Source organism: Morone saxatilis, unplaced genomic scaffold (assembly GCF_004916995.1).
Source record: "Morone saxatilis isolate NCDOM2014 unplaced genomic scaffold, NCSU_SB_2.0 Contig12, whole genome shotgun sequence".
In the NCBI taxonomy this organism is placed as follows: domain Eukaryota; kingdom Metazoa; phylum Chordata; class Actinopteri; family Moronidae; genus Morone; species Morone saxatilis.
The window spans coordinates 17,795,488-17,806,992 of record NW_023339674.1 but is presented as its reverse complement, the minus strand read 5'-3'; the positions used below and the strand labels follow the sequence as shown (position 1 = coordinate 17,806,992).

The window sequence follows — 11,505 nt, the reverse complement described above, 5'->3', positions numbered from 1 at the left end:
ACATTAGCTGCTGCTCGTACCACGATGCCGAAAGGCCAGAAGAGGCCGCGGAGCATCGAGTGAAACACACCGTCTCTCCTCACCACTGACACCTGAGCCACAGACAGCACAGCTGTAAACTACCACAACTACTATTTATATATTATATACACATGTGATATAAGAGAAACTGGGACACATGACCCAGCCGGACACCGTTACCTCAGTGTTTTGGGTCTGCTCCTGCTCGCTGAGGAGTTCTGGAGTCATCCTGCTTCGGGTAAAAACCTGGTGGACCTGCCGGCCTGCAACAAAGAGGAGGGGGAGGCTGGAGGGCTACAGTAGAGGCAGGGTCTGGAGGGTAAAATGTACCCTGAAGTTGCAACTGTGCAGCCAATCAACAGGGACAAGTGCACGTGGCGCAATCAGAGCGGACCAATGAACAAATCCCGCCAATTAACCCGCCAACAGGCCGACAAAGGGTGGTCACATGACCGGTGTGAGGAGACACAAATATAACACACCTTTAAACTGCATGTTTAAAATGATCCGTGTCATCTCTGTAATGGATAACAGGCTACAAAAAGAAAACACAAACACTATTAAATGATAGTGATGATTTAAAAAATGATCCAGAATCCAAACAGAGCAGAATTTTTAAAACAAAACATGTTGTCAAAACATTACAAAAGGTCATTTTGATAACATATTTTGAATTATATATCCATGTTGTATGAATTAATTTAATTTTAAAGTTAAGTTGCATTGCCCCAGTACATTAGTTGGTTGACTGATATATTTAAAGAGCAGGCTGCTAGTGGCCGATACATAAAACCGATTTAAAAACAAAGAAAATTCATATATTAACCTGTTATAGTCTAATTCAGGCTAACGTTTACAGCAGGAGAGTTGTAGTACAGGGCTCAGAAAACTACTTTTTCACCACCTCCCCTAAAAGAGGGAGCGCTAATATCGTCCCACAGCCGGCACACTGATAAGGCTGACCTCAGATGTGCCTGCACAAAGCTTTTGTTTATCAGCCTCATCAGTAATCTAATTAAAAAAGACATTTCAGTTTTAAAGCTAATAAATTACGACAAATGTTAGCTCTAGATATTCATGAATCCATTACTAAGTTTCAATGTAAACACTGAGAAGAAATGCTAGTACAAGACTTTTGGGATGTGGTAATCGGTTGCTAGGAAATGTCTGTAGTGCTGTCCAAACAGGAAGTAACTGTAGTAGCACAGATCAGCAAAACTAAAAATGGCGTCACAAACACTTTATCTTTTGTAAATGTTGGTGTTACTTTGTTTTATTTATTTCTGCACACATGAAGAAATATGTGTTAGTAGTATTCAAACAGGAAACATCCAATTATTCTAACCTAACTGACGTGGGCATAATGTTTCGTAATTTGAGGTATATTATAGTATATTTGTGAAGGTAAATGAATGCTATATATGTGCTATACTGAATATCTTTTGACTCAGACAAACAAACAAGACATCATCTTGAGCTTTAGGAAGGTGAGATGGGCATTAAACACCATTTTTGGACATTTTTTAGACTTAACAACTAATTGATTAATTATAAAAAATAATCAGCAGGTTAATCACTAATGAAGATAGTCAACAGTTGCAGCCCAACTGCACACAGAAGAGCAGCCTGAAACCATTTAACCATGGAAAGTGAATTGATTAGTTCCCAAAAACATGTCACGTCCAAATGTTCTGAGAGGAAGGGAGAAGCTGCATCTCTGTCTGCTTAGCATATGAAGAGGTTTATTGTGCTTCCATACTTGACAAGCTCCCTTAATTAGTAACCGTTTCCGCCTCTGGCTTTCGTCACATTTACGCATCTGTTGATGCATTTCACGGATGACAAAATGTGGTGAAAAAGTATAAAAGCTGCCTGTCACCTCTCCTCTTGCCAATCTACAACCCAAGCCTGTGTGCAAAGACAGTGGAGGACATTCAATGATGGATAAGAACTCAGTCACACGGACGTTCAGCATTGGAGCTATTTGCAGTGGAACCAAAACTTCTGATGATTTCTACGCAGCTCGCAGGCACAGCAGCGCAGGCATCCGCGCGCTCTTGTGGGCTACAAGCAGTGCCAAGTCCCTCGGGTGTTCTCTAGGATCGGACTCCCAGACGAGCCGAGAGAACATTTTTCCGAATATCCTGACACCTGACAGCATCCCACAGTTCACTATACCGAGTCTGTCTGTGCAGAACAGCTTAAGATCACTGGACAAAGAGACAGAGGAGGATTACGCACAGTCAGAAGAAGGCTTAGGGAGTGAGCTGGAGTCATGTGCTTCTCTGGCCTGCTCCTCCACGATCTCGTCATCCACATCATCATCAGGCCCCTGTTTGGTTCTGTCAGACCGCAGGGCCGAGCGGAGCGTCTCAGACCCCTTCACCAAGAAGAAATCTCTTCTTCAGAGGGAGGTGTCCTATCCCCGCTCCCAAACCGAGGCCCAGCACTGCCTGGATCCTGCCAGCAGAGCCGCCCTCTCCCTGCCACACCTAACCAAAGTCACCACCCCGTACGGCTTCATCACCCTGAGCCAGAGTCCACAGATGGCGAGCGAGGAGGCTCTTCTCTGTCAAGCTGGCCTACGGCGCTTAAACAAAGACGAAGAGACTGCGTGCTGTCTTGGCAAAGCTCCAGGGACGAGGACAGTGGACAACAAAGGCAGCTCCTCGCACCTGTTAGGAGACCAGAAGAAACTGTGTAAAGACTCAACTGACTTGCAGAAAAAAGAATCGGTAAAGGACGAGATAAAAGCTTCTTCTGCCTCCTCCGTCAACGCTACAGTTCCTTCTACATCCAGACACCCAGACGGCAAGCGTAAACGGCGCTTCTACAACGTTATAAAGAAACACTTCACCTCCCGCCATTAAGAATGTAATCATGGGACTGATGCGTGTCCAGTTAGCTCAGTTGGTAGAGCTGGCGACCCACAGAAGGAGTTGCTGCAGTGGCCCAGGGTTCAAATCTGACCTGCGGCCCTTTGCTGCGTGTCATCACCTCTCTCTCTGCCCCCTTTTCTTGTCTATCTTCGGCTATCACTATCAAATAAAGGCAAAAAATATAACTTTAAAAAAAAAAATCATGGGACTGATTCGCAGTATAATAACAACAACAATGTGACTTGATTTAAGTTGTGCATTAATTCATGTTGCATTCTTCTTATGAAATACCCTTTTTGTTTTGTGTCAAAAAAATGTCAGTACAATAAAGCTGTGAAACTCATGAAAAATGTACCATTTGTTGTCACTTAAAAGAATAAACCAACGCCTGCCACATTACTGTGTGTATTGAGTCTTTCACAGTTCCTGTTTTTCGGAAACAGGGTCACCTTTAAAGTTCTCATAACAGATTGAATACTGCACATCGGCTGTGTGTTTAAGGTTAATGAATTCCTCCAACGCTCTCGTGATCTTAAATGTCACTCCCTCTCAAGCTGTCCACCCCTATTCAGCCCCTTGTTAAATATGTCTGTATAGTTCCCAGAGTAAGCCTGATCCTGCAGCAGTGAATGTTTGCTGACGCATCCCTCAGGCCAAGAAACCAAGCAGTTCTCCTTACTCCTTAGCATATGAAGAGCTTCAGTGGAGAGGCCCTTAATGATGGTCGACTAATGCATCCTTGTAGCCTGTTGTTCTCAACTCTCCCACACACTGATATTTAGTGGGTAAATATCATTATGACGCAGAAATCTCTGCTCTAAGTGGAGGGCGAGGAGAATACAAGAGTGAGTCCCTGAACACAAGAATAGATTAAGATCATCTAAATTTATAATCATTCACCATTTTGTTTGTTTATGTGCATTATGTAAGTGATTTTATGTTAATGCTTTGAGGGAATGGACTTCCGCTTTTCATTTAAAGTACGTATTATATGTACGAGATGAAGCATTTTACATATTCTTTTTATGTATTAATAATTTTTTATTGCCAATTTGTGAACGAATTGTAATGCAGCTTAAACAACGACTTTCTCTGCTGCCTGTGGATTGATTTCAATGCGTTTCTATGTAGGGATGCGGGTCGGATTTTATGCAAAGTATGTGGCATTTATACTCCCTCTCCGCTTCCCTACAGTGTCAGCGGTGTGCACTAGCTAACGTAAGCATAGAAAAGATGTCCGGTAACCAACGACCAACGTCCAGCACAAAGTCCAGAGTCCGAGCTGACAATACTGCAAAGCAAGTGAAATGTTAGCTTGCTTGCTAACACGGATGAATTGCTAACGCGGCCAACGTCAGCTAGCTTCATCCAGACACATGGAGCTCATCTTGCTGGCTTGCCGTTTGCAGGTCTTGCTCGCTAATGTTATTTCTAGCAAAGTAGTGGACATCTTCGTTGGCTAATGTTAACTTGCATATTTACTTAACCAGTTAACAAAAAATAATAAGTAAGGTAAAGGTACAAAGCTAACAACACTAGCTAACTGTAGCCTGTAAGCTAAGCTGGGGTTGGCTGATGGGGTGATTTGTAAACATCAAGCTAGTTAATAGCATAAAATATAGTAACATTGCAGATAGTAATGAGATGTAATAAAAGTAAAGTAATTATTATTATTTGTTTTTCAGCATTCAGTCCAGCGTATGTCACTTTGGGCCAGTGCTCTTTGGATGATGCTCACTGTGTACTGTACTGTACAGAGAGTACAGAGAGCAACAGGATGTTGACTGCAGTTAACTTCACGGCCACTGGTGTCACTATTAACAACAATTTTCTGAAAGTTACCTAGAGATCCTCTAATTTAACAATTCAGTCAATTAAAAGTATTTTTTAGTTTAAAAAGTAGGAGTGCCCTATTGGAGATACGGTTGATGGTTGATGTAGAACTCACAAACAGGAATATACTGAATAGTGCAAGCATCAGTTAATGTCCATTAAAGTTAAGAAAGTTACATAACTTTTAGCTTTATCCCCAAATTCAGAAACAATTCTCAACACCAAAACAAACTGCATAATCCAAGATGATACATTAACATGATTACCTTGAAGAAGGAAAGATTTATTCCAGGGCTGTTGCATTAAACTGCATTGGTTTCAGCTCGGTGCACCTAATAAACTGACAACTGAGTGTGTATTTCTGTGGATTAATTGATGGTCTGTCTATAAAAACTGAAATAACCTCATCTACCACTGGTTCCTAATAGTTTTCTGTCAATGCCGTCTTCTGGAACCAAAAAACCTCCCCCTCTCCTGATATATTGATAAAGAACTAACTCAAAAGCAATGCTAGTCGTCTTCATATTTTGGGTTTGACACAGCCAACGTCACGTTTTCTTTTCTCTGTTCATTGTGTGCATGAACCAGATTTACCTTTACTGCAGCAGACATTGGTTGATTACGTCACTGAACACCACACGCAGCCTCTTCAGCTCCTTACAAGGCTGTTTTACATTTCACAGTTCATTGCCAGTCACAACATGTTGCATGCATTGTCATTATGTTCTTCAATGAGATTGTTTGCTGTTATGGTCTAAATATAACAGAACTGATACTAAAAACCGTTTGGGAGACAACAGCCCTTTGGATGTGTGAGTCATTCTGGGATGGGAGTACTTCAGCAGCACATGCTCCCCCTCAAGAATACACTCTAGGTAGCACGACAACACAAATAAGGGCTGCACCAAGATACTAGAATATAATATCATACGCGTATGTGTGTGTGTGGGATATCCAAAATTGGTGACTATAGTCAGTTGTTTGTACTGATATGGCTTTTTTAGGTTCACAAGTGGCATTGTGACACAAGACTTGATTGCTTTGATATAAATACTAATGCTCATTGTAATTTACATTCAAGATGCTTCATAGGCTTACTGTCATACTCTCCATTTATAGTAGCATTTCTAGCTATGCAGGCAGCATGCTCTAGAGGTCTGTCTGTCTGGTCCACCACGTTGGTCCAGACTGAGATATCCCAACAACTATTAGGTGGATTGCTGTAAAGAATCTTCTACAGACATTCATTGTCCACAGAGGATGAATCCTAATGTTTTTTTTTTGTAACCTTTGTGATCCTCTGACTTTCCCTCTAGTGTTATCATCAGGTCAAAACCAAAAGCTAATGACATCAGCATCAGCTTTACTTTGTATTTCATGCCCTCAGGCTTTCTCTGATCAACATTCATAGTAACACTGTCACTAATATGCTATATAGGCTACACCCTTGCTACACATCTGATGGTGAATAGATAATCATGTTCTATCAATAGGGTGAGAAAAAAACAAAACAAAGAGCTACAGCCAATCAAATTACTTCAAACAAAATGCCAAGAAGCAGCAGAATTAGCACATGTTAGCATGCTAACCTATGCTAATAAGTTAGCATGCTTACTAACTAATATGTCCAAACTTTCCCGGTTGTGCAAGATATAGACATAGTGAACATTGCTTACTATATCTGCTTAAATATTTCATCTTTCCTTTAAAGTCAGTAAAACCTAAAAAAGAAAAAAAAACTCCTTCATGCCAGCTTAAGAGAGGGCATTGCATGTGTGGAGGCTCAAACTGCATCATCTGAAAGAGAGAGGTTCATGCTGAGGCTTCACATGGCGAATGTAGATCAACTGCATCTGAGAGAAAGAAAAAAACAAGAGTGCAAATTGAAGGTGGGCACTGCTGTAACTGCTCTTCCCCATTCTGTCAAGTTGAGGTTAGCTGAGAGAACAGTTTTGCCCTCAAAACAGATGCTACTTTTCCGGTACCAACCTCAAGCACAGACGATTAGCGCAAAAGATAACGAGAGCAGAAAATTCAGTCTAATATGCAACTACACAGACGAAGTGAAAGAGGCAGAGAAAAAGTGACAGAGGGAGTAACTGATGTAGACGGGAAGTCTTTCAGAGAGACACAGAGTTCGCCACCTGTAAGCTTCACACACACTGTTATTCAGTGGCAGTGAAGTGAAGTGTGAGAGAGGTGGAGGAGCAGGTTAGGTGGTGTAACTTGGTAGAATTCCTGATGGCTTCAGGTCCTGGCAGCAGGGTGGAGGACCATCCACCAGCGCTGCCTGTCAAACAGCACAGGTAAGACCAACAAACCAAATATTTTTGACTCCTTATTAGAAGTTAATGCTTATGTTACTAATTATCTTATTGTGTTTCCATTTAGATCTCATTCATAATCACACAATCCTTATTAAAAGATCCTAATACAATAGGATGAAGGTGGATTGCACAGTGATCCTGCAGTGCACTTAGATGTGAAATACGAACACATACAAACTAATGTTTTTCAAACTTGTGAATAGTTGTAGTTTGTTTATGCACTCTACATATATTCATGGTAGAAAGGCAAACGTTTTTGTTATTCTTTGCCTCTTTTTACACAGGAGTAATTCCTTCAGACTCTCCAGTGAGGAGTCTGACTGTGTTATGCTCAGCCCTGTTGGACTCCGGTATCAAAACTACGCATGCAACGATGTGTTCCCTGAACCCACTGATTGTCATGCAGCCCAGTGCCCCATACACCAGCGCTACGGTAGGTTTACAGAATAATGAAGTGAGTTCAAGTGGGGAAAAGTAGCCTAAAAACAACTCCACAGATCGTATATGCGCAGTCAGTGTGATGGGAAAAGACAAAACAGAGTGTATTGTGTGTTTCATTCTTTTCAGTTCATCTTTTCATGAGAACTGAAAGAGAGGAAGTAACAGCCTGAAACTTTTACTTTCAGTAACACGCATGAAATATTCATACGGCTTACAATAACTTGACAAAGTACTTTCTGCCACTGTAATGCGGACTACCTGTTGTGTCCAAACTGTTGTATGTCCAGTGCTCGTGCTCACTGTCCAAGTCAGACCTAAATCTCTCTCACTGTGTTGCTCAGACTCCTCCCGACACCAAGTGAGATTTTTCTCAGATGGCACCCCGCCACCTGTTCCAAAGAAGAGATTAGCTCGCACCTTCTCCCTCCCCAGCACCAATGTGGCCCCAGTCTCTCCTCTGTCTCCACTGCAAAGACAACCTCAAAACTTTGACAACCCACTGTACATGCTGGCACCCATATCCAGCACCTATTTCCACGAGGAGACAGAAGAGGTTAAACAATTCAGAGGGAGTCCTGTCCCCTCACTATCCTTCTCCCAGCTGTCCTTTGACACTCCCGACGAACATCTGCCTTACCTCTTCAGCAGCTTTGACGACCAGAGGGTTGTCTTTCAGGGGATTCAGCATCGCCATCTACTCTTTCTGAGAAGTATGGCACAGAGCGTGGAGGCTGAGATCCTGCTGCATGGAGGAGAGGCCACGGAGAGGGACGTCAGCTCATACCAGCCTCAGGATTTCCTGATGAGTGAGGGCAGTGCGCCAAAGCAGATCGGAAACATGGTTTACTACAGCCTGCACAGCCCCAAGCTCCCAGGGAGGGTGCTGGGTTTAAGGGTAACGTCACAGCTTCCAGTCACTCCACATAGTTAACAGTTATGTTCTGTATGATAATGCATGATATTAAAATCTGTATACGTCTGTTGTTGTGCACATTGTTCACTTGCAGTCACGTTACAATTGAAATTGTGTGCAAAGAAAGGTATGCATATTGCACAGAGCAAAAAGTAATACAAACATGATCTTTATCAACGCTGGCAATTGTGGCATTGACTTGCGGTGCTAGAGACACTTCCTCTTAACTGTCATCAGGTGTCACAACTGCAACAGGAAGCCCAGACATTACATACTCTTTGTATAGTAAGGGTTTCTTGATGAATATGGTTTATTCTGTTTTCTGTCTTTCTGTGCAGGTACACAAACAGACTGATGAAGCCTCCTCGGGTCACCAGCCGTCGCATGTAAATGTGCAAGATGCCATTGCTCATTTCCACCCAAGCAACACCCCGAGGACTGATTCAAGCATATTACAAACTCAAGACCCCTCTCGTCCTTTCAAGTCAGACTGCAGTGCTGTTAAACCACCAGGCGGAGGCAGCACTGACTGGGCTCTGGCTCGTATGAATATTAATCTGCCCTCAGTTGAGTCTTTCCTCCAGAGAGGGCACTCAGTGAGTGTTGAGAGAGACCTGCCATACGCCACTCTAGACGACTTTGTTCAGGAAAGCCGCTCGCTGCAGAGCACAGATAGTTTGGATTATGACAAACAGGTGTGTGTTCTGTTGCTGCAGATATTAACAGGCTTGCAACATCTGTACATCAGCGCCTCTGCAGCTGAGCTCAGACCTCGGGAGATCTTCTTAGTGTGGCCCGACAGAAAGAAGGAAGAGGGAGATAAGATAGAACAGGATGCTTCTGAAATGAAGTCCAGTAGACTGAAAGAAAAAATGGAGTTGGAAAAGACAGAGAGGAAAGGAAAGATCCAGATGTTATGGAAGACACATGGTTCCCCTCGTGTAGTGTTAACCCCGGCATCGTCTGCACTTTCAGTACCTCACCCCCTCGCCCACATCAATTCCCATATTGGAGCCCTAATCCAATACTGCCTCGACCCACAAGAGAACCTGACATCTCTGGGCCCGGTTCCAACTCAGTCCTCATACCGAAGGGGGCTCCTTTATCTGGCCTCTCGGCTCCAGAGTGAGAGCAGTGGGCGCCAGATGGCAGACATGGTGGCCACGCTTCAGGTTCTCCTTTGGGGGCCTCGCGTCCCACTCTTCAATCAAAGAGAGCCTATGACCACCGCTGTACACAACTGGCTGACAATCAAGCGAGCCCTGCTGGTGATGAAGTTGGCAGAGAGAGGGCTGATCCAAGATCAGTCTGCTCTGGATTGGGAGGACTGTATGTGCCTGCAGTACTTGTCATTTACAGATCCTGAGACAGTTGTGAGCGTGACCAGTCAGCTATGGTTCTCTCTGAATGTGGACTGACTGTCAATATGTGAAGGTCTCGTCTGACGTTCTTTTAATGACTCTTAGGTAGTTACAATCTTACATATTAAGCTGTAAACAGTCAGTCTACAATGGTCAAAAATACAATGGTCAGAAATACACTAAGAATGTGTATACTGTCTCCATCCCTCCATGTTTAACAGGATGTGGCTGTTTAATGATGCATGCTGCTCTTTGCAATGTAAAATAAATCTAATGAAATGCTACACTTCATAATAAGCAATGGGATCTTACACGAATAAACTATTTTCTGCCAAAGTTAGACCATGTTCGGTTATTTCACAAGACATTTCTTTATTTCTCCTTTTCTCTGTGCTCTTCTAACTGGTTTATATAATATGTATATTTTAATTTTATCACATTTTTTGGATGTTGGAACAAGAAAAGAAATAGGGTTGGCCGATTTGACTGTAGTTTATAGTGATCGTAGTTTCATCTTTGACTATAAAGACTTTATAACGTTCAAACCTAAAATTTAAAAAATGCTAGGGGATTCCTAAAGATGAAAACCCTGTATAGTTTCCAACAAGAAAAGCCTTCAGTGGTGTTCTTTAATCTGATTTCAGTGAAGACACACTCAAACTCAATCAAAACTGATGCTAGCAACATCTACGCTAACCTCTATGGCAGCCATTGTTGTTTAATAGTGTTTTTTCACTGCTTTACCCCAATTCCCCTTCAAATGAGTGCAACCCCATGAAAAGCCCCAGAGGGATGCTTGATGACAGCCGTCTACTTGCCCTGGCTTCATTTATGAACACTTGGTCAGAGACAACGCCAACTCAAAAGGCTCAATGATTGTTGACTTCACAAGACCACAGATTCCACTCTCTAAGGTGAGCACTTTTATTTAGTACAGTTACAACATGCAGATTTCTATCAAGTGAATCAAAGCAACAAATTAAAAATCATGCACACATTACAAAAATCAATAAAAACAGGAAAATCAAATGATAATTACTATGAAACATACCTACGTACACGAGTAAGATGAATTTGAATTGATCATAAATATTACACTGTAGAGATGATCGTCAGGGTGAATAGGAAGTCAGCACTACACATCATGGAAAGTAATACAGTGGCGAGGAAACATTGCCCGGATATTATGTGGGCTTTACATTCCTGGTATATTAACATCTTACCCTAGTGCAAATATCATTGAAACACAGCACATGGTAGGTAAAGGTGAAACAAACACAAAAGGAACTTCTGACAGGAAACCTCAACCATACTTAACTTGGATAATATATTCATTTCCAAAAAATGATAACTGTGTGGGTATGGATTGAAATAAGAACAACAAACATTTGTAACTGCTCAGCGTCATTTAATCATCATCAGAGGAGTCTCGCTCGATGCTGTAAGCCATGAAGAAAGCGTCAGGTCGGGAGGGGACGAGGGGATGACCCGGTCTCACAATCTCAAAGCCCAGGAAACTGAACGTACGCAGCAGGGATGCTGAGGAGAGACAGGATGGAAACAGATGTGAATCTCTGTAAAGATACCCCGATATAGAAACAACATACAAAACACCACTAATTTATTTATTTAACAAAGTCTTGTAAGTACATTTATGTGGATCCTGGGAAGAGCAGCTACTCTTAGTATTACAGTGACTAATGTGGACTTAAATAAAGTGAAATAGGGGG

The 11,505-nt window shown here is 42.3% G+C and overlaps 3 protein-coding genes across 3 annotated transcripts in view; 1 reads left to right on the top strand and 2 right to left on the bottom strand.

Annotated features, from left to right (window-relative positions):
* org (oogenesis-related gene) overlaps nt 1–357 on the bottom strand; it is a 2,226-nt gene extending 1,869 nt beyond the window's left edge. The window contains exons 1-2 of the mRNA XM_035654054.1: nt 202–357; nt 21–92 (exon numbers count right to left, since the gene is read on the bottom strand). Of these exons, the coding sequence (XP_035509947.1) occupies nt 21–92; nt 202–249 (120 nt within the window). The 5' untranslated portion in view covers nt 250–357. The remainder of the gene's footprint in view (nt 1–20; nt 93–201) is intronic.
* Nucleotides 358–6,729: 6,372 nt separating this feature from the next.
* On the top strand, nt 6,730–10,228 carry peak3 (PEAK family member 3). Its single transcript, XM_035654052.1, has 4 exons — nt 6,730–7,039; nt 7,345–7,493; nt 7,843–8,396; nt 8,753–10,228. Exons 1-4 carry the CDS (start codon nt 6,975–6,977, stop codon nt 9,830–9,832), a joined length of 1,848 nt encoding a protein of 615 aa, XP_035509945.1. The 5' UTR covers nt 6,730–6,974; the 3' UTR covers nt 9,833–10,228.
* A 443-nt stretch (nt 10,229–10,671) lies between these two features.
* Nucleotides 10,672–11,505, bottom strand: part of oaz1a (ornithine decarboxylase antizyme 1a) — a gene marked incomplete at its 5' end in the record, with an annotated part of 6,484 nt that continues 5,650 nt past the window's right edge. The window contains 1 exon segment of the mRNA XM_035654053.1: nt 10,672–11,314. Coding sequence (XP_035509946.1) covers nt 11,184–11,314 — 131 coding nt within the window. The 3' untranslated portion in view covers nt 10,672–11,183.